General features: G+C 64.5%; 1 protein-coding gene and 1 long non-coding RNA gene across 8 annotated transcripts in view; one reads left to right on the top strand and one right to left on the bottom strand.

Moving 5' to 3' along the window:
• Positions 1-5,354: 5,354 nt before the first annotated feature.
• On the bottom strand, positions 5,355-6,867 carry LOC138843669 (uncharacterized). The gene is made up of 2 exons (XR_011378594.2): positions 6,733-6,867; positions 5,355-6,409 (listed from the first exon to the last, which is right to left on the bottom strand). It is a non-coding gene; the product is annotated as an uncharacterized LOC138843669 (long non-coding RNA).
• A 262-nt stretch (positions 6,868-7,129) lies between these two features.
• ATP11A (ATPase phospholipid transporting 11A) overlaps positions 7,130-21,137 on the top strand; it is a 132,517-nt gene continuing 118,509 nt past the window's right edge. For 3 of the 7 annotated variants that reach the window (XM_089303368.1, XM_089303371.1, XM_089303372.1), the window contains exon 1: positions 7,131-7,419. In XM_089303368.1, the coding sequence (XP_089159494.1) occupies positions 7,381-7,419 (39 nt within the window). In that variant the 5' untranslated portion in view covers positions 7,131-7,380. Of the gene's footprint in view, positions 7,420-21,137 lie in introns of all 7 variants that reach the window. The other 4 variants (XM_070048371.2, XM_089303369.1, XM_089303370.1 and 1 more) reach the window with 2 other exon arrangements.

Genomic DNA, 21,137 nt, shown 5'->3' with positions numbered 1-21,137 from the left:
GCAGGGCCCTCCTGCCCTCGACTGCACCTGGCCAGGTTACCCCACCCAAGGGTAGACACCTTCCCAGAACACCGTGGGGAATGCGAGGAACTTCCAAAGTCCTGGGGGAGTCTGTATCCCGCCATTCCCTTTGTATTCCGAATTGAAGAAACAAACCATGGAGGACATCGTGCATCCCGGAGAGAAGGCTGCAGAGAGCAGGGGTCCCCGGCGGCTGGCGAGCAGGTGCAGGGAGAGACAGCGCCGCCCCCCTGCAGAGCAGGACGCTGGGGGCTACAGGGAAAGAGGGAAGCGGAGCTGGAAGATTTTCTCGATAGCTTTTATTTAATAAAGGTAAACTGGAAGATGTTAATACATTCCCTCACATTAAGTGAACGCTAGGGGCCGGCGCTGTGCTTCAGCAGGTGAAACCACCCAAGTGCTGACATCTGCCTTGCCGGCACACCGGGTTCTAGTCCCGGTCGGGGCGCCGGATTCTGTCCTGGTTGCCCCTCTTCCAGGCCAGCTCTCTTCTGTGGCCCGGGAGTGCAGTGGAGGATGGCCCAAGTGCTTGGGCCCCGCACTCCGTGGGAGACCAGGAGAAGCACCTGGCTCCTGCCATCGGATCAGCACGGTGCGCCGGCAGCAGCGCGCCAGCCGTGGCGGCCATTGGAGGGTGAACCAACGGCAAAAGGAAGACCTTTCTCTCTGTCTCTCTCTCTCACTATCCACTCTGCCTGTCAAAAAAAAAAAAAAAAAAAAAAAGTCACATGACCAGCACGTTAGTAAGAAACAGCGACGCAGTGGGTGTGGTGTTGTGGCACAGCAGGTTAAGCTGCCACCTGTGGCACCAGCATACCACATCAGAGCGCCAGTTCCAGTCCCAGCTGCTCTGCTTCTGACCCAGCTCCCTGCTAGTGCACCTGGAAGGCTGTGACTGCTGGCCAGAGGGTTTGGGCCCCTGCCACCCATGGGGGAGACCCGGACGGAGTTCCAGGCTCCTGCCTCCAGCCCAGCCAGTCCCAGCCGTTGCAGCCATCTGGGGAGTGAACCAGCGGATGGGAAACCTCTCTCTCTCTCTCTGTCTGTCTCTGTCTCTGCCTCTCCCTCTCTGTCACAAATAAGCAAATCAAGATGGATAAGTGCATAAGAAGAAATGGGAACTCAGTGGAGGAGGACAAGCCGGGGCTGCCCCAGCAGGGAAGGCTTTGGAGCTGGGTGGGGACGGGCTCATCTGGTGACAGTTACCAGCCAGGAAGTGCCATTTTCTTTTCTTTTCTTTCAAGATTTATTTTATTTATTTAAAAAACAGAGTTACAGAGAGAGGTAGAGTCAGAGAGAGAGAGAGAGATCTTTCCATTTGCTGGTTCACTCCCCAGATGGCCACAACGGTGGAGCTGTGCTGATCCAAAGCCAGGAGCCAGGAGCTTCTTCAGGGTCTCCCACGCGGATGCAGGGGCCCAAGGACCTGGGCCATCCTCCACTGCTTTCCCAGGCCTTAGCAGAGAGCTGGATCATAAGAGGAGCAGCTGGGGCTCAAACCGGCACCCATATGGGATGCCGGGGCTTTAACCTGCTGCACCACAGCGCCAGCCCCAGAAGTGCTATTTTCTCCCTACCTCCCTCCATCCCTCCCTCCTTCTCTTGCTCTCAAAGATGTATTTATTCATTTATTTATTTGAAAGTCAGAGTTTCAGCCAGAGATGGACAGAGAGAGGTCTTCCACCTTCTGTTCACTCCCCAAATGGCTGCAATGACCAGGGCTGGAACAGGCTGAAGCCAGGAGCCAGGAGCTTCTTCCAGGTCTCCCACATGGGTGCAGGGGCCCAAGGACTAGGGCCACTTTCCACTGTTTTCCCAGGCCTTTAGCAGGAAGTGGGAGCCGGATGGGAAGTGGAGCAGCTGGGACTAGAATCAGCGCCCACGTGGGTTGCCGGAGTCACAGACGGCAGCTGAACCTGCTGCTCCATGGCCCTGGCCCCAGCTCCGTTTCCTTTTAAATCTACTTTTCTTTAAAGCCGGTTCTTTGGCTAAAGTGAAAATGCATTTTTTCCCACGTAAGCCCAGTTCCACCGCCAGGCAGATAGGAACCCTTGGGAGCCCCTCAGGGCCCTCTCCTTGCCTCTTCCACCCCCGGGGCGGTGCCGTTCCCGGTGCAGCGCCCATGCCGGAGGACACGGTGGTGGCTGCGGCAGCCTGGGTGGCCCTGAATGCCCGGTGCATTTGGGACCTCAACCTCCCTCCCGGGTGAGGGGAGGTCTCGGGGAGGGCCGCTGTGACCAGCTGCCTGTCGGCCGCGTCACGGGCTGAGAGGGGCTCAGAGGGGCATCCTGAGGCCTCGTCACATGGGGAGGCCCCCCACTGTGTGCACGTGTAGCATGGAGGCTATCACCCCCTGGATCTTCAGGGACGGGGCATGCGGCTGCCAGGGCGCAGGTTCCCAGCACCTGTGGAGGGGGCCGCAGGGACAGGAAGAAGACCCTGGCCTAGCCCCTGCTGGACTGGGCATACACGCTGGGCTGCTCGGCTCTCTGTGCCTCTCGACGCTGACCACGCAGCAGCGTCGGCCTCTCTCAGGCTGTGGACATGAACGGGGTCACAGTCAGGGGCCTGGCCAGGGTCACGGTCAGGGTCATGGTTGGGGTCAGGGTCAGGGTCACGGCCTTTCCCCTCCCGAAGCACTGGCCCCGTGCCTTCCCCCTTCCCGTGTGAAGTAGCTGGCCCCAGTGACCCCAGAGTGGGCTGGGTGGACCTCTCTTTCCCACAGGTAGGCGCACGGTGGGTGGGACTGGAACCCACGCCCTCTTCCAGCTCCTCCCCTGTGCTTCCCAGCCCAATACCACGCCCAGGCGCTGCTGCCAGGGCTTCAGCCCTGCCTGGGGTCAGTAGGATGATTGACACCAAAGCGAGCAGGACAGGCGGCCGTCTGCCCGCCCTCTCCGCCCCTCCCACTCTGCCCAATCCGCACCGGCTCTCTGTCAGAGCAGCAACCACCGTTAAAGTTTGTTCAAAAGGGAGCAGCAAACTGCTGTCCCGGCTTCACCGGCAATTTCAAGCCCCGAGAACTATGTTTTTCGTGAACGAAAACTGAGATTAAAACCACGGATCCTCCAGAGACATAGGCGTGAAGGAAAGAGGATCTTGGCACGCTTCCTTTGCAAGTCTTCACACTGAAAAGAGAGCACCGGACACCGAGGAGCAAAGCTGATCCCAGCAGCTCACTGGGGGGCGAGAAACCTGCACCCCAACAGACACCTCACGGTCAAGGGCCGGACCTGGAGCCGGACTGCACCTGCCACTCAGCTGACCCAAGTCTGGGCGCCTGCAGGAAGGATTCTTGTAAAAAAATATTTCATTTATTTATTTGAGAGGTCGAGTTACAGACAGAGGGAGAGACAGAGAGAAAGGTCTTCCATTTGCTAGTTCACTCCCCAAATGGCTGGATCTGGGCCGATCCGAAGCCAGGAGCCAGGAGCTTCTTCCGGGTCTCCCACGCAAGTGCAGGGGCCCAAGCACTTGCGCCGTCTTCCACTGCTTTCCCAGGCCACAGCAGAGAGATGGGTTGGAAGAGGAGCAGCCTGGGCTCGAACCAGTGCCCATATGAGATGCCGGCACTGCAGGTGGAGAATTAACCTACTGCGCCACAGCGCCGACCCAGGAAGGATTTTGAGGAAAAGTGGCTCCAGTGTCAGAGTGGACACAAACCAGCAGCCTTGGGGGCTGGTGGCGCTGCTGTCCACGCCGGCTGGGAGACCATGTCTGGGAGTTCACATCGATCACAAGTTCCGGGCTACAGAGAAACGTGGCCCACTCTCCATCTGTCGGTGCCTGTGCAGAGACCACATGAAACCAGATTTCCACAGGCAGCTCGGAGACCTGCCCTGCGCCTGCTGGAGCCTCCGCGGCGGAGACGGTGGCTCAGGCAATGCGTGTCCTCCTGTCCAGAGAGCACAGCACCTGCAGCCCCAGCCCACGCTGCTGCCTCTGGGGCTGTCAGTCTGTCCCCAGGGGTCTCATCTGGGTGAGCAGCTCCTCGGGGGCCGGTGTGAGCGCCGAGAGAGGGAATGAGGAAGGCGAGGGGAGCGGGCGTCCGAGCGTGATCAAAGAGCACGACACGGGCGGCGAGAACTTTCTAGACAGCAGGGTTCGGGGGTCAGAGGGCAGCCCACGGGAGGCACAGGAAATACAGGTTCTGCCACTGAAGGATCCTGGGGCCAACCCAAGGAGGGTGCCGCCCAAGCAACTCTGGGCCTGCGGGAACGGTGACCCTCCACGCGGAGGTGTGAGCGGAATGTTCTGGAAGGCCTTGCCGAAGGTGAGACAAGCTGGTAATTCGCGAGCCCCGTCCTGTGCTGTGAGTCCCGAGTCAGGTTTGACCCGGGGTTTGTCACTCGGGGTCCCCGTGGGCCCCCATCTCCCCAGAGCCTTTCTCACACAGGACACCATGACCCAAGGTCCCACGTCTGCACATCAGCTCCTCTGGGGCAGCGTCCGTGGGCCCCCGGCTGCGAACCCCTCACTTCGAGCCTGGGGTCTGCAGCCGCCCACACGCTGCCTCGGGGCAGCCGTTTGTGCCTTGGCAGCGCGGTGATGTGCCCCAGGTGACCGACTGCCTGGGGCGGCCACAGCTGGGCTGGGCGGAGCGGAGCTTCTGCTTCCGCTTGGATGTGGCTGGAGAAGCCTCTGGCGTTGGTTTCGCTGCCGAGCTGAGCCGGGCGGGCGCCGGCACGTCCCACCGTGGTAGATTCTTTCCAGGGATAACCCCTTGCCCGTTCCCGCGCCCTCCTTCCGGGAGGAGGAGAGGGCCCTGTTTCTCCGCCCCGTGGATCTGGGCTGCCCTGGGAGTGACTTTCACCGAGGGTAGCAGGGGCCACGTTCTGGGCCCCGCACACCAGGCCATGAGGGGCTGTGCGGAGTCCGCGTGGGCTGCTGCGTGAAGCTGTGGACCACCCAAAGGGGAAAGAGAGAGGCCGTCCGGCTTCCAGCTCTCCTCTGCCCTGTGAGGCCCATGCCGGCGAGTGAAGCCGCCCAAAGCCGCCAGCCCCAGCCAGCGCCAGGAGCACCCCCGGCCCGGGACCCTCCCTGCGGCTGAGCCCCTGCCCTGAGCGGTTCAGCACACAGTAGCAAACACCGGACTCCCTCGGCCTTGGGCTTCCTCTTACTTCCACGGAGCCAGCGCTGATGTATTTCCCCAGTGAGGACGCCGACACCTGTGGGTGACACGCCAACCCACCCACCTGGCGCAAACAGAGGCTCTATTGTCTCCTAAGAGAACTCCAGGTGGGGGCAGGGCGGGCCTGGCCAATGGTCCAGACCCTGTCTTTCCGGTGTGACGCCGTGTCTTGGGCAACTTCCTGTGGCGGACGGGCGATGCCGGCATAGCGACGGCAGCAGAGGGGGAACACGTCTGTCGGGGCTCTCCCAACCCCGGCCCCGCGGGAGGCCTGACGGGGCTCGCTGGCTCGAGCCTGCTCTGCGCCCATCCTTGGAAAGAGGAACCCAGGCAGCTGTGTGAAGCAGCATTCGCCCAGAGCCTCACGGCAGGTGGGCACTGGGAGCAGGTGGGCTCTGCCAGCAGGGACGAGGGGGCAGGAGACACAGCAGCCCCCCGTGGCCGTGTGCAATCCCACCAAAGGCCGCCTGCTTCCGGCAGGAGACCCACGCGTTCTTGGGGGCAGGGGGAGGTTGGGGGAGAGTTTGAAGAGCTGTTTGCCTTAGCACGCTTGCGTTCAAGGAACCATCAGTAGGGCTGTAACCCGGCAGGCGTGGTCCTGCAGCAGGTAAAGCTGCGCGCATCCCACAAGGGCGCCGGTTCGAGCCCAGGCTGCTCCACTTCCAGTGCAGCTCTCTGTTATGGCCTGGGAAAGCAGGGGAGGACAGGCCAAGCGCTGGGGCCCCTGCACCCACGTGGGGGATCTGGATCTAGCTCCTGGCTCCCAGCTTCAGTCTGGCCCAGCGCTGGCCACTTCAGCTATCTGGGGGAGCTAGCCAGCTGAGAGATCTATCTCTCTTGCTCTCTCTTTCAAATAAATAAATAAATGTCTACATATGAAGTTTTTTAGAGGTGTTGTTATTCATGGACCAGCAACCCCTTGCAGGTCCTTAGAGACCTGGGGGGGGAGGTTCTGTCAAGGGGAGTCCTATGAGAACTAGAGACGGAGGGCAGCCTCGGTGGTCCCCACTGTGGGGTGGTCGTTGTCTGCTCCAGTCGCCGGCAGAACCCAGGGTCAGGCCGGGTCAGCGGTCAGTCTGTCACCATTCCAGAGCTCATTCCTGGTCCCCTGCGTCTGGTCCCACAGCGGCCAACCCAGTGTCCCTTCCGGAAGCAGGCAGGAGCTCCGGAGCCTTGCTGGAGGCACACAGCGCCCGGGACCCCCGGGGCAGCCAGGACAGGCCGGCCCCGGGGCTGTGAGACGTCCTCCCGCCTGCCCTGGAGAACAGAAAGGCGCTGTGGGCTAGGGGCGGCGTCGTTGTGTGCGTGGCTGACCCGGAGCCGCCGCCCTGGGACCTGGGGCCCTGACCCTGCTCTGCTCCTCTCCCGGCAGGCCAGGGACAGGGGCGGGGGGGGGGGGCTAGGGGCGGCCTGCAGGCCAGAGCGGACGCTCCCCTGCAGGTCTAAGGGCGGATTCCCTGGGCAGGCAGGCGTCTTGATCATGGCTCTGGGGACTGAGGCCAGCAGGCCAGGCCTAGGGGCTGACCCAGGCTCCCGCCATTAGCCCCAGTCCACACATCCCCCGCCCCGGAAAGGCCCACCTGCGCGGGGGGCGGAGCCAGGGGGCGGGCCGGGAGGAGACCCGGACCCACCCCGAGGGACCCCGCCCCGCGTCCCCGCGTCCCCGCAACGGGGGCTGGAGGTCAAAAGCTGTTCGGCCCGGGAGGAGCGCGTGGGGCCCCGCGGAAGGACCCCCGTCTCGCCGCCCCGGCCCCCGGCACTCAGTCTCCCGCCCCACCAGGCGCCCGCCCGCAGGACGCGGAAGCAACAGGGAGCCGCCGGGCCGCCGGGGAGCGAGCGCGGCCCCTGGGTGCCGGGCGGGGGCCGCGGCCGCGGGGCGCATGCTCACAGCGGCCGTGACGCGCGCCCCGAGCAGGAGGGGCCCGGAGGCCGGGCCGAGAGGCGCGGCGGGCGCGGAGGCGGAGACGCGCGCAGAGGAGCAGCGCGCAGGGGAGCAGCGCGCAGGCTCCGGCGCCGTGCGCTCCAGCGGCCGCCGAGCGGCCAGGCGACGGGGAGCAGGCGCCTGGGCGCGGGCTCGGCCGCCGAGCGGCTCCCTCCGCGCCCAGCCGCCGCCGGGCGGGCCGGGCATGAGCGCCGAGGGGCCGCGGCCGCCCCCAGCACCGCCCGGCGCGCCCGGGCCGTGACCTGAGCAGGGGGCGCAGGGCGCAGGGGCGCCGAGCGGCGGAGCCATGGACTGCAGCCGGCTGCGGACGCTCGTGCACAGATTCGTGAGTGCCGCGGGCCGGCGGGCGGGCGGGCGGGCGGGGGCGGCGGGGTGCTGGGGAGGGCCTGCACCCCCACGCTCGCGACGGGGTCCCCGGTGCCCGCCTCGCCCTGGCCTCAGCGTCGGGGCCGGGGAGGGAGGTCCCGGCCAGGGGCGCCCGCGCGGGAGCCGACGGCTCTGCTTTTTAAACTCCGCGGTGGCGGTGTGTGTGGGTGGGGGAGAATCCAGAGTGAAGTTCTGAGCCGGGTCCGAGGAGCGGGGTGCGGGGGTCCTCCCGGAGTCCGCCGCGGGACGCCGCCGCCCGAGGCGAGCGAGGGGCGAGGTCCCGGGGAGGACTTGCAGGGGACGAGCGGGGCGCGCGGCCGCCGACCTGGGGTCGCCGGCCGGTGGCGCCGAGACTGTCCGGGCGCCGTGGCCGCGGGCTGGAGGGCAGCGGTCGCGCACAGGATCCACTGGGAAGAGGGCACCGTTCCGGCACCCGTGCGGCCTTGGTGTTCCTGAGCTTTCCCTGCCCGCGCTCTGGCCCGACACCCCTGGAGGGCAGGGCACAGGTGCGCCCGGGCGTGGGGGCCGGAGCGAGCTGGTCCCTGGTGTTGCCGGGACGGACCTGACACCCGGTGGCAGCTGGTCTCTCTGAGGCGGGGAACGACTGTAGGTGGCTGGGTGTGTGAGGGAGTCGCTCAGTTATCACCCGGGCGGCTCAGGAGGTGCGGGGTCTGGGGGGCCGGTGGAGCGAAGCCGCCAGGCGTTCTGGGCATTTCCATTCCCTGCCTGGCCCGACGCGGAAAGGGGCCAGGCTCCAGGAAGCAAGCAGGGCTGTGTCCCTGAGAGGTGAAGTGTGGACAGGTCACTGCCCAGGGCTCACCTTCCGGCCAGTCCCGGCTGCTCCGACCTAGCTCCCGCGGAAGTTTTACGTGTCCAGGGCTCTCTCCCCTTCGCCGCGTGGTGACTGTTCCTTCCTTAACTTTTCCAGACACAAGCCCCGATGTCTTTAATTCTGTTTTCTCATTCCACGACTGTACTGATTTATTTTTGCAACGTGCTTGTTTGGCGACGTCACCGTGTTCGCCTATGGAACCCTGCTTTTCCATGCTTTGAAACTCGGGTCCGTGCTGTGGAGTTGGCTGGAGCTGTCCCCGGAGCGGCTGTGCTGTTCCCCGGGATGTGCGGACCTCCCACCGAGCTTCCTTATCCTGGAGGAAAAAGGACTCGAGTTGTGTGTGCAGGTCTGCTTGTGTGACTTCGTGGTCTGTGCCTGCCTGGGGCACACGCAGTGAGCATGCCTGGTGTCCGGGTCTGCTTGTGTGACTTCGTGGTCCGTGCCTGCCCGGGGCACACGCAGTGAGCATGCCTGGTGTCCGGGTCTGCTTGTGTGACTTCGTGGTCTGTGCCTGCCCGGGGCACACGCAGTGAGCATGCCCGGGGCACACGCAGTGAGCATGCCTGGTGTCCGGGTCTCCTTGTGTGACTTCGTGGTCTGTGCCTGCCTGGGGCACACGCAGTGAGCTTGCCTGGTGTGCAGGTCTCCTTGTGTGACTTCGTGGTCCGTGCCTGCCTGGGGCACACGCAGTGAGCTTGCCTGGTGTGCAGGTCTCCTTGTGTGACTTCGTGGTCTGTGTCTGCCCGGGGCACACGCAGTGAGCATGCCTGGTGTGCAGGTCTGCTTGTGTGACTTCGTGGTCTGTGCCTGCCCGGGGCACACGCAGTGAGCTTGCCTGGTGTGCAGGTCTGCTTGTGTGACTTCGTGGTCTGTGCCTGCCCGGGGCACACGCAGTGAGCATGCCTGGTGTGCAGGTCTCCTAGTGTGACTACGTGGTCTGTGCCTGCCCGGGGCACACGCAGTGAGCATGCCTGGTGTGCAGGTCTGCTTGTGTGACTTCGTGGTCTGTGCCTGCCCGGGGCACACGCAGTGAGCATGCCTGGTGTGCAGGTCTCCTAGTGTGACTACGTGGTCTGTGCCTGCCCGGGGCACACGCAGTGAGCCTGCCTGGTGTGCAGGTCTCCTTGTGTGACTTCGTGGTCTGTGCCTGCCCGGGGCACACGCAGTGAGCGTGCCTGGTGTGCAGGTCTCCTTGTGTGACTTCGTGGTCCGTGCCTGCCCGGGGCACACGCAGTGAGCGTGCCTGGTGTGCAGGTCTCCTTGTGTGACTTCGTGGTCCGTGCCTGCCCGGGGCACACGCAGTGAGCGTGCCTGGTGTGCAGGTCTCCTTGTGTGACTTCGTGGTCTGTGCCTGCCCGGGGCACACGCAGTGAGCATGCCTGGTGTCCGGGTCTGCTTGTGTGACTTCGTGGTCCGTGCCTGCCCGGGGCACACGCAGTGAGCATGCCTGGTGTGCAGGTCTCCTTGTGTGACTTCGTGGTCCGTGCCTGCCCGGGGCACACGCAGTGAGCTTGCCTGGTGTGCAGGTCTGCTTGTGTGACTTCGTGGTCCGTGCCTGCCTGGGGCACACGCAGTGAGTATGCCTGGTGTGCAGGTCTCCTTGTGTGACTTCGTGGTCTGTGCCTGCCTGGGGCACACGCAGTGAGCATGCCTGGTGTCCGGGTCTGCTTGTGTGACTTCGTGGTCCGTGCCTGCCCGGGGCACACGCAGTGAGCATGCCTGGTGTCCGGGTCTGCTTGTGTGACTTCGTGGTCTGTGCCTGCCCGGGGCACACGCAGTGAGCATGCCCGGGGCACACGCAGTGAGCATGCCTGGTGTCCGGGTCTCCTTGTGTGACTTCGTGGTCTGTGCCTGCCTGGGGCACACGCAGTGAGCTTGCCTGGTGTGCAGGTCTCCTTGTGTGACTTCGTGGTCCGTGCCTGCCTGGGGCACACGCAGTGAGCTTGCCTGGTGTGCAGGTCTCCTTGTGTGACTTCGTGGTCTGTGTCTGCCCGGGGCACACGCAGTGAGCATGCCTGGTGTGCAGGTCTGCTTGTGTGACTTCGTGGTCTGTGCCTGCCCGGGGCACACGCAGTGAGCATGCCTGGTGTGCAGGTCTGCTTGTGTGACTTCATGATCTGTGCCTGCCTGGGGCACACGCAGTGAGCATGCCTCGTGTGCAGGTCTGCTTGTGTGACTTCGTGGTCTGTGCCTGCCCGGGGCACACGCAGTGAGCCTGCCTGGTGTGCAGGTCTCCTTGTGTGACTTCGTGGTCTGTGCCTGCCCGGGGCACACGCAGTGAGCATGCCTGGTGTGCAGGTCTGCTTGTGTGACTTCGTGGTCCGTGCCTGCCCGGGGCACACGCAGTGAGCATGCCTGGTGTGCAGGTCTGCTTGTGTGACTTCGTGGTCTGTGTCTGCCCGGGGCACACGCAGTGAGCATGCCTGGTGTGCAGGTCTGCTTGTGTGACTTCGTGGTCTGTGTCTGCCCGGGGCACGCGCAGTGAGCGTGCCTGGTGTCCGGGTCTGCTTGTGTGACTTCGTGGTCCGTGCCTGCCCGGGGCACACGCAGTGAGCATGCCTGGTGTGCAGGTCTGCTTGTGTGACTTCGTGATCTGTGTCTGCCCGGGGCACACGCGTGAGCCTGCCTGGCACACAGGGCTCTCTGGTCGCTTCTGGTCCAGGTAGGACGGCACAGCAGGGGTCTCACCTCCAGGGACGGAGCAGCAAATCAGCGAGGGTGGTGTGTTGGGCCGGGGCTCCCGACGCTGCCCTGGGTGGGTGCGGGCCCTGGGGGGACGTGGTTTCCGTGGCACTCGGATGCCGTGGGGTCGCTGACCTGCCGGGAGCTGTGTGTCCTCTACCTGCTGGAACTTTTCTAACTGTTGTCAGGAGCGTTACCTCCCTTTAGAGACAAGAGGTGGGAGACGGGGATCCAGGGCGCGGCTGGGCTGGCCCCCAGGGCTGACCCCAGCCCTGAAGCCGGGACCCTTGGCCGCACTGCGCCCGCTTCCTCACCAGGGGACGGGAGCTGTACCCATTCTCCGAGTGGCTGTGAGGGTTCAGGGAGTCCACACAGGCAAAGAGGAAGTGACCTCTGTCACTCGGGCCCTGGGCGGTGGGGCGAGAGTGACCCCACACAGCAGGGGCCGCTGGGCTGCTGGGGGCGGGAACAGCTCGGGGGCACACCAAGCCGTGCCGGCCCCGGTGGGCTCTCTGAATCTTTCAGTGGGGGTGTCGTGGGCCAGCACAGTGGCTGCGGCTCCAGGGAGGGTGTCCCGGTGTGGCCCTGCCCGGCCTCCTCCCCGCAAGCCTCACAGTTGGGCTGTGATTCTCCCGCGTGTGTGGGTCCGGGCACCTGCCACCGTCCAGCCCTGCAGGGCGCCAGCTTGCCCACGTTCCTGCTGATTTCTGTCTCGCAGAGTTTTGCTTCCCAGCCTGTCCAAGGCGTCCTTGCCGACGGGAGCTGTTCAAATCGTCTTTGTCCCAGGAGAGCGCGCGTTTTTGGGCCCCGAGAAGCTCAGCCTTCAACCTGAGGTGCCGAGCCGTTGACAGGCCCACGTGTGTCCCTGCACGTTGCCTTCCCAGCCGTGACCCTCCGTGCCCAGGGGTATGTGACCCTAGCACCGGCCCTAGGCCGCCTGCGCTCCCGTGCTGGCTTTAACAACGGAAGCGCTGGTTTGGGACTTGCTTCCCGAATCCAGCATTTGACGGCGTGGCGGGGCCTTCCTGTTGTTGGCACCCAGAGTCCACACTCCAGGACACGCGTTCTGACCACTGCAGCCACGGAGGCCGAGGCGTGGGAGGCCACAGGCTCCACGGCAGCTCGCCCGTGACCGGCAGGCGCGGCCGTGCTCCACCGTGGGGCCCTGCCCGCCTGTATAATTTCACCTTTGTGTCATAGCTTTTATTGAGTTAAACGCCTTCCCCAGACACTGGTGAATGTTTGATCTCCAGATGCCTTTATTTCATGCCAGAGGGTACGTTTTGTAACCCCGGGCAGGAAGTTTGTGTGACGATGGGTGGGACCTGTGCGTCAGTCCCCAGCCGGTCGAAACTGCTGGGGATCCGGGCGCAAGTCCCGAGCTGCCCCGCGTGGCGGGCCCTGGTGCGGGCCCTGGTGCGGGCAGAGCTGAGCTGCACCCGCCTCGCGCTGCTCTGATTGGGGACCCAAGCCCCAGACGGACACGGTTCTTTCCACCCAGTCCAGTGCAGGTAAAAATGCTGTCTGTTTGCAGTAAAAAGCACTGGGACTCCAGCAAGGTTGAGTGAGGGGTTGTTTCGCTCTCGGTCATGCTGTTGTCTGAGAAAGACAAAACAGCTCACGGGGAGGTGAAGACTTTGGGTGTCAGGGTCACGGCAGAGCCACGTGCAGTGCCCGTGACCCTGGGCACGCTGGCCGGCCCGCACACTCAGCGTCCCCCTCTGTAAAGGGGGCCTGGCAGCTGGGCCTGCTGGGGCCACCGCTCGCCTGGGGGCGCGTCCCAGCAGTGGGACTCCGCCCTGCGTGACCCAGTCCTGCCCCCCTCTGGGAGGTGGCTTCTCACCGCGTGCCTCTCGGATACAACAGCAGTGGTCCTCGGACACCCCTGCCACGGGGTGTTCTGCTCTGTGTCCCCTCTGCCTTGGGGCCAGTGGCCCTGTTGTGGCTGAGGCCAGTCCTGTATTGTGCTTCGAGCCACACAGGACGAAGACCCCCTTCCCTGTGCCACCAGGCTTAGCTGGGAACGGGGCAGGCAGACGTGGTGCGACCTACACCATGAGGGGCCTGAAAGAGAGCTGGCCGGGGGGTGTGAGCTCTGGGGCGGCCAGGTCGCAGGCCACGCCGCAGCGTCTCACACAGGAGCTGGCGTGTCCGGCAGTGTCCAGCCCCCAGGAGTGGCAGGTGCATCGCCTCTGTGGCCAGGGCCTCCCCTGGCTGGCTGGCCTGCGTGGGCTGCTACACCCCCTTCCCTGCCTTGGCGCCCTCCCCGTGGGGGACCTCAGCCACCTTCTGTGGGTCACGGAGCCGCCACTGTGCTGTCCCTGCTGCTTCTCCCCTGTGCTGGGAGCGGCCCTGGTGTAGACTCGGTGCTGGGTGGACGTCCCCGGAGCGAAGGCCTGAGCCTTGGTCACTACTGCTCCTGAGGCGTCGGGGTTCCTTGGGTCACCGTGCCAGGGCCTCCCGTGCCGGCGCCCCAGGGCTCGAGTGGTTGGTGTTTCCATGCCGCGCGTGTTTGTTAGGGGATGTGTCACACACGGTGGTGCCGTGCCAGGGCCTCCCGTGCCTGCGCCCCAGGGCTCGAGTGGTTGGTGTTTCCACGCCGCGCGTGTTTGTTAGGGGATGTGTCACACACGGTGGTGCCGTGCCAGGGCCTCCCGTGCCGGCGCCCCAGGGCTCGAGTGGTTGGTGTTTCCACGCCGCGCGTGTTTGTTAGGGGATGTGTCACACACGGTGGTGCTGTGTCCAGTCTCGTACCGTGCCCATCTCCTCAACACTCAGGTTTCCTTATGGTGAAGGCGCCCAAGTCCTGAATCCTAGTTTTTTGGTTTTTAATAGAGAAATACACAGTGCTTACCTGCAGGGGCCCTGCGTTCACAGCCTCTCAGACTCATGGTGGACGTCACTCCAGACTGCTCTGTCCTCCATCCATTTCAAGGGGTGGTGAAGCCGGGGCAGTGGACTGGCCTGGGGCAGTGGCCGAGACCACCCCCCACCCCCCAGGGGCACAGAAGCCTCCGTGGGCAGTGTTGCTCTGTGTCCTGGCAGGGCCTTGTCTTGGACCGCGTGCCAAAGCTGGGTTGTGTGCTGGGTTTGTTTCCTTCAGTCTCCCGTCCACTGCCTGGGGCCCAGGAGGGAGCGAGCCGCAGCAGAGTCCCTCTCCGGACCCTTGGGAGAGCGAGAGGGCTCGAAAGACCGCGAGTGATGGGGTCTGCGGTGACACGGTCTTGGGGACACCTGGCCCGCGTGGGTCCGGGCACGGCCTTCCCTGTTCTCAGAGCGGCCTGGTGCTCGCCGTGGCCGGCTTGCTGGGGAGCTGCTGGCCAGGCTCTGTGCACAGGGGGTGCCCGTGGACGCCACGCCTCCCAGCATTTCAGTTGTCTGACCCACAGGTGACCGCTGTTGCCGGGGAGCGTCCAGACTGCATCGCCTGAGTGTGGCCCCCACCCCACTAATGCGAGGAGGAGGAGGGGGCTCGCGGGGCGTGTGGCTGAGGGTAGACTTGGTGTCGCCCCCGTTCTGCTTCCGCGAGTGGCCGGGGTCTCCTCGTTTGTCACTCCCAGGGCCATGGCAGCAGACCAGGGGGCTTCCGATTAGGCCCCTCACGGTCCTGACCCCAGGGAGGGACACCATGGGTGGGTGCTTTGGGGACTGAGAGGAAAAGCCGTGTGAGGCCGGGAGTTGGCAGCCGGCGTTTGGGGCTCTCCCGTCACCTGTCAGCACGAGGCCCCCGGGAGCCCGAACGTCCAGTCCCTGGGACCCGGTTCCTTGTTCTGGAGTGCAGGGGGCCTGGATTTCTATAAGTGGAAGTTGTGTGTTCTCTGCTCACACCAAGGAATCTGTCAGAGGGAGGTGGGGAGAGAGATCTTCCATCCGCCGGTTCACTCCCCGAATGCCTGCAATGGCCGGGGCTGGGCCAGGCTGAAGCCAGGAGCCCAGAACTCCATCCGGGTCTCCCACGTGGGTGCAGGGGCCCAGGCACGTGGGCTGTCCTCTGCTGCTTTCCCAAGTCGTTAGTAGGGAGCTGGATGGGAAGTGGAGCAGCCGGGACTTGAACCAGTGCCCATATGGGGTGCGGGCACTGCCGGCGGCGGTACCTACCGTGCCACATTGCCGGCCTAGCCGCACACTGTGACTTGTTCCTCGCCCTCCAGGCCCGCAGCTCGCCCAGCTGCTCATTCTGCAGGGAGAGGCGGCTCTGCTGGCCGTGCCGTTGGCGCCTGTGGGAGCCCGAGTGGCCATCCTCCACCCCGCTCCGGTTTTCTGTTGGAAAATATTCCCCGTTTCTGGGTGGTTTCTGTTTTCTCTGTCGGGGGTTTTGGAGCCAGACCCCCTCGTGGAAGGGTTTGCGGTGTAGACTGGTCGCCGTCTCCTCTGGCGTGGCTGCAGGTGGAGGCATCACCGGCGGCTGGGCCGGGGCCCGTTGGGAGCTCTGTGTGGTTGTGTGCCTCGCCAGCGAGAGGTTCAACCGGGCACAGGGCCTCAGCGCCCTCACGCGGCTCCCGCCAGGTGTCCCGGCGAGGGTCTCCGTGATGGCGATGCCCCCGGCCCCTCCCGGCAGGCAGCAGTGCTCCTGGAGGAGGGTTCGGGGAGCTGGTGGACAGGAGAATCGGCCTGCTGTGAGGACGTCCCGCGAGGGCTGCCAGGCTCGTGTTCTCCTGTGACTAGGTAATTGTTTTGGCTCAGAAAAGGGAGCGAAAATAAGATCATTTTTCCTGCTTGGAAGATAAGCCGGGACCTTAAACAGAAGCTCTGTGCCTGCGAGAAAGACCGACTTGGTCGTAGGCCAGTAGGTGGAGGGGAGGGGGCAGGGCAGCCTCTGTCCTGCACCTGCCCCTCCCCCGACTGGAAAACAGAGGCCGAGCTGGGGCCAGGTGGAGGAGCCACGGCCAGGCCCCTGGGGCACTGTGTTGCCAGGCAGCCGGCAGGCGGGTCCTGTGCCTGGGGTTCGCTCCACAGCCCCCCACCTGGGTGGAGCAGTGAGAGATGCTGGGGTCAGAGCCGGCCCTGGACCTGACCCTGACCCCTGACCCCGGCCCTGGTTTCATCCTGTACAGCCTACTTGGCGGTCACGCACGCCCTCTGCCCGGAGCAGCCCCAGTCCCTCCCTGCCTGGTGCTCCGGCTTGGTGAGTGTCACTCACAGAATCTCCCCGGCTCTGGTCAGCTACGTGGCTGCTCTCCCCGTGTGGGTGTGGTGGACCCACAGCCGTGGGCTCGCCTGCCCGTGCTGCCTTGCCGTGGGGAGCCTTGCCTTGTGTGAGGACTGCTCCCACGTCCATCCTCGGGCCAGCTCCCCCCCGGCCCCAGACCGGGTGCCAGGACCTCCGGAGTCCGTGTGTGGGAGAGGATGCTGGGGTCAGCCTCTCCTGGAAGACCCGGCCCACGTGGGGTGCCCGTGTGCAGTGGCCGTCTACACTGCTGTCCAGCGCTCCACGCAGACGCTGCCGGCCGTGTGTGGTGTTGAGGGGGCAGGGGACACAGCCGTCCATCCTGCGAGAGGAGCTGCCCAAGCGTGCGTGGCCGTGAGTGCTGCAGGTCCTGAGGGGACCCACCCAGGGAGCAGCAGCTCAATGCCCGCCTCTGGGAAGGGCAGCGTCCACAGCGCGAGGGCCTCTGGGAAGGGCAGTGTCCACAGTGCGAGGGCCTCTGGGAATGCAGCGTCCACAGCGTGAGGGGAAGGTGGTGGGCAAGACTCACCCCCGCGGTCGTGCGCCACCTCCCTGTGCCTGTGCGCTCAGGGTCTGGCCCACTGGTAGACGGGACGCTGTGGACATGGCCGCTGGCTGTGGAGCTGGCTGCCCAGGATGACCCAGGAGGCCTCGGCACTGAGCCTGCCTTCCACGCATGCTTAGTGCCGCCCCCTTCCCAGAGCCGCGGGGGGCGGCCCGCCCCACCTGTCGGTGGGGACCCCGTCCTGTGACCTCATTCGGCGGGGTCACCTCCAGTGCCCAGGCAGTGGCCGCGAGGTTTCAGGGACCCGGGCTGGCCAGCACGCCTGCGTCAGGGCAGCCCCGGGCACGCGGGAGCACCCGGGGGAGGTTGGAGAGCAGGCTCAGTTTGCTTCCTGTGCCTGTCACACAGATCACAGACACGGGCGCCAGAACCTGGAAAACACGCGCTGAGGCGGATCCTGGAGGGAAGTTTTCTGAAACGCGGATGCGGAGTCTGGGGGCCTGGCCCCGTCCTGCGCAAGGAGCCCTGCCGCCTGGCTGGGGTCCGAGCCCCTGCGTGCGCTGGGTTTCGCTCTCTGCCTCCTCCTCCCTGGAGGGAGCTGGTTCCAGGACAGTGCCGCAGTGTGTTGCCTTGGGTTTTGTGTTATGATCCAACTACCAGGCATCTGGCTTATCCACAAGACAGATGTTACAGCCTCGTCACAAACTGGATTGGGCGGCTGCTCAGGGAGGCCAGGGCTGCTGGCCCACGAGGCCGTTCCTGCTTGCTGGGCGTCCGCTGAAGTTGAGCAGAGACCAGAGGGGTTCATGACCTCCCCCCGGGGCTGGGCGTGGTGCTTGTGGCTGCTGGGAGAATTCCAGCCCCTTCACTGGCTTGGACGCACTGTGGGGCCAGAGGGGCCTGTGCAGGACAGAGACCCCCAACCACTGCGGCTGTGAGCACCCGAGGCCGAGGACTCCCCTGCGACAGACCCCGGGTCCTGGATGGGGCTGGTGTGTGCACATTTCTGTGTGTGTGCATGTACACGTTTCTGTGTGTACGTGTTTCTGTGGGCATGTGTTTGTGAGCATGCATAGTTCTCTGTGTGCACACGCATGTTTCTGTGTACATGTATGTGTTGCTGTGTGTGTGCATGCACGTGTATGGTTGTGTGTGCATGTATGTTTATGTGTGTGCACGTGTGTGCATGTGCACGTTTTCTGTGTGCATGTAGTGTTTCCGTGTGCAATGCACGTTTCTGTGTGCATGTGTCCATGTGTGCGTGTAGTGTCTCTGTGTGCATGTGCCTGTGTGTGCATGTAGTGTCTCTGTGTGCGTGTGTCTGTGTGTGCGTGCATCCGCGTGTGCCCGCTGCAGTGTGGGAGCTGCCCTGTGTGTCCCTTGTGCCTGCTGGACGCTGTGCGTCTCATGACCGCGTGGAGGAGGCGGTCACTCCCCCGTTCAGTAATCCCCCTGCCTCCAGGAAAGAGGATTTCCTCTGACCTGCTTTCTGCAGAGGATTAGGGGCGGTGGGGCCCGGCTGTGAGGCTGCCGCTGGACCTGGGCGTGGGCAACAGCACGCATTCATGCTGGCGTGGGAGATGTGGGATTCTGGGGTCAGATAAAGCGTGACGGAGGCGCTGACCTCATTTAGGTGAACACAGATAAACGTTCAGTAATCCTGGGGCCGGCGCTGTGGCGCAGCAGGGTTAAGCTGCCTCCTGCTGTGCCGGCATCCCAAACGGGTGCTGGTTCAAGTCCTGGCTGCTCCTCTTCCGATCCAGCCCTCTGCTGTGGCCTGGGAAAGCAGTAGAGGATGGGCCAAGTGCTTGGGCCCCTGCACCCACGTGGGAGACCCGGAAGAAGCTCCTGGCTCTGGCCTGGCCTTTGTGGCCGTTTGGGGAGTGAACCAGCGGATGGAAGCCCTCTCTCTGTCTCTCGCTCTGTAACTCTGCCTCTCAAATAAACAAACAAGTTTCTATGAAAGTTAGGTGATGCCGAGGCACACGTCTATTTTCCCTGATCTGAGGCAGTGCTGTCGCGATTCTTGCAGAGAAAGGCGCGTGGTGCACATGCTGGGTGCTGCGTGTCTGACTCGTGTGTGCATTTTGGACCTGCCTGTGCTGCCCTGGAGGCCGTGAGAAGGACAGAGCCTGGGCGAGCCTGTGGCACGCCGGGTGTCAGGTGCTTGGGACCCATGGCGGGGAGGGGGTGGGGAGTGAGTAAAGTGCTTGGGGGCACTGGGGGCTGTGGCACACTGGGTGTCGGGTGCTCAGGACCCATGGTGGGGAGGGGGTGAGGAGTGGGGGGGTGCTTGGGGGCGCTGGGGGCTGTGGCACGCTGGGTGTCAGGTGCTCCGGACCCATGGCAGGGAGGGGGTGAGGAGTGGGGGGGTGCTTGGGGGCGCTGGGGGCTGTGGCACGCTGGGTGTCAGGTGCTCGGGACCCACAGCGGGGAGGGGGTGGGGAGTGGGGGAGGCGCTCGGGGGCGCTGGGGTCTGTGGCCGGTGGGGAGGGGTGGCCGCCACACGTGGTGTTGAACAGGAGCACTTGTCTGCTGCCCTCAAGTCTAAACTGTGGAATATCTGTGTTGACTTGGTAGCACTGGATTTGTTTTAAATTATATGGCTAAAAGAGGGAAACAGAACAGATAAGTTGGAGTGATTTTTAAAAAAGATTTATTTATTTATTTGAAAGAGTTACAGAGAGGGAAAGGCAGAGGCAAAGGCAGAGAGAGAGGCAGAGACAGAGAGAGAGAGAGAGAGAGAGAGGTCTTCCATCTGCTGGTTCACTCCCCAAATGGCCGCAATGCCCAGGGCTGGGCCAGGCCAGAGCCAGGAGCTTCCTCTGGGTCTCACACGGGTGCAGGGGCCTGAGCACCTGGGCCATCTTCCTCTGCTTTCCCAGGCGCATTCACAGGGAGCTGGATCAGAAGTGGAGCAGCCGGGACTTAAACCAGTTCCCGTATGGGCAGTTGGCGGCTTAACCTGCTGGCCGAGACGCTGGCTCTGGCTTTAGCGGTTTCCACTGTGCAGTCCAGTGGTGTTACGTACACCTGGCCTTGTGCGGCCACGCCCACCGCCGTCTCCAGAACTATCACCTCCCACTGAAACTGCTTCGCGGGTGGTCCTGAGCGGTCCATGCTGTGTCTGGTGTGGGAACACTTCCCAACGCAGGGGATGAGAAGGCGTGCTGGACCCCAGCCCCGTGTGGGGCCAGGCCTGCTCCCCTAGCCGAGTCTCGAGAAAAGTGGACGCCTGTGTCTGGGCACTCGCTTGAGCTTTACCTGCTGCTTAACACGGGCTCCGGGCTCAGGGTGACCAGAGAGGAGCTCCCACGGGCTCCGGGCCCAGGGTGACCGGAGAGGAGCTCCCACCGGCTCCGGGCCCAGGGTCACCGGAGAGGAGCTCCCACGGGCTCCGGGCCCAGGGTGACCGGAGAGGAGCTCCCACCGGCTCCGGGCCCAGGGTGACCGGAGAGGAGCTCCCACGGGCTCCGGGCCCGGGGTGACCGGAGAGGAGCTCCCACGGGCTCCGGGCCCGGGGTGACCGGAGAGGAGCTCCCACGGGCTCCGGGCCCGGGGTGACCGGAGAGGAGCTCCCACGGGCTCCGGGCCCGGGGTGACCGGAGAGGAGCTCCCACGGGCTCCGGGCCCGGGGTGACCGGAGAGGAGCTCCCACGGGCTCCGGGCCCGGGGTGACCGGAGAGGAGCTCCCACGGGCTCCGGGCCCGGGGTGACCGGAGAGGAGCTCCCACGGGCTCCGGGCCCGGGGTGACCGGAGAGGAGCTCCCACGGGCTCCGGGCCCGGGGTGACCGGAGAGGAGCTCCCACGGGCTCCGGGCCCGGGGTGACCGGAGAGGAGCTCCCACGGGCTCCGGGCCCGGGGTGACCGGAGAGGAACTCCCACGGGCTCCGGGCCCAGGGTGACCGGAGAGGAAATCCCGTTTCTCAGAACACACGATGCCTGAGCACGGAGCCCACGCGTGCTGAGAGCTGCATGCAGGCGGCAGCACCTTTGCACAGCACAGCCCCCACGGCTGGTGGGTTTCATGAGTGATGGGCTGTCCTGGTGAAGTGACAGGTGACCTGGGTGTGGTGAGTGACAGGTGTCCTGGTGAGGTGAGTGACAGGTGACCTGGTGTGGTGAGTGACAGGTGACCTGGGTGTGGTGAGTGACAGGTGTCCTAGTGTGGTGACAGGTGACCTGGGTGAAGTGACAGGTGTCCTGGTGTGGTGACAGGTGACCTGGGTGAGGTGAGTGACAGGTGCCCTGGTGTGGTGAGTGACAGGTGTCCTGGTGTGGTGAGTGACAGGTGTCCTGGGTGAGGTGACAGATGTCCTGGTGTGGTGATAGGTGACCTGGTGTGGTGAGTGACAGGTGCCCTGGTGTGGTGAGTGACAGATGTCCTGGTGTGGGTGACAAGTGTCCTGGTGTGAGTGACAGGTGACCTGGGTGAGGTGAGTGACAGATGTCCTGGTGTGGGTGACAAGTGTCCTGGTGCGGTGAGT

The sequence above is a fragment of the Oryctolagus cuniculus genome, chromosome 9 (genome assembly GCF_051225735.1).
Source record: "Oryctolagus cuniculus isolate XC-2025 breed Fujian yellow rabbit chromosome 9, ASM5122573v1, whole genome shotgun sequence".
In the NCBI taxonomy this organism is placed as follows: Eukaryota; Metazoa; Chordata; class Mammalia; order Lagomorpha; family Leporidae; genus Oryctolagus; species Oryctolagus cuniculus.
This window is presented reverse-complemented; position numbering and strand designations above follow the sequence as displayed.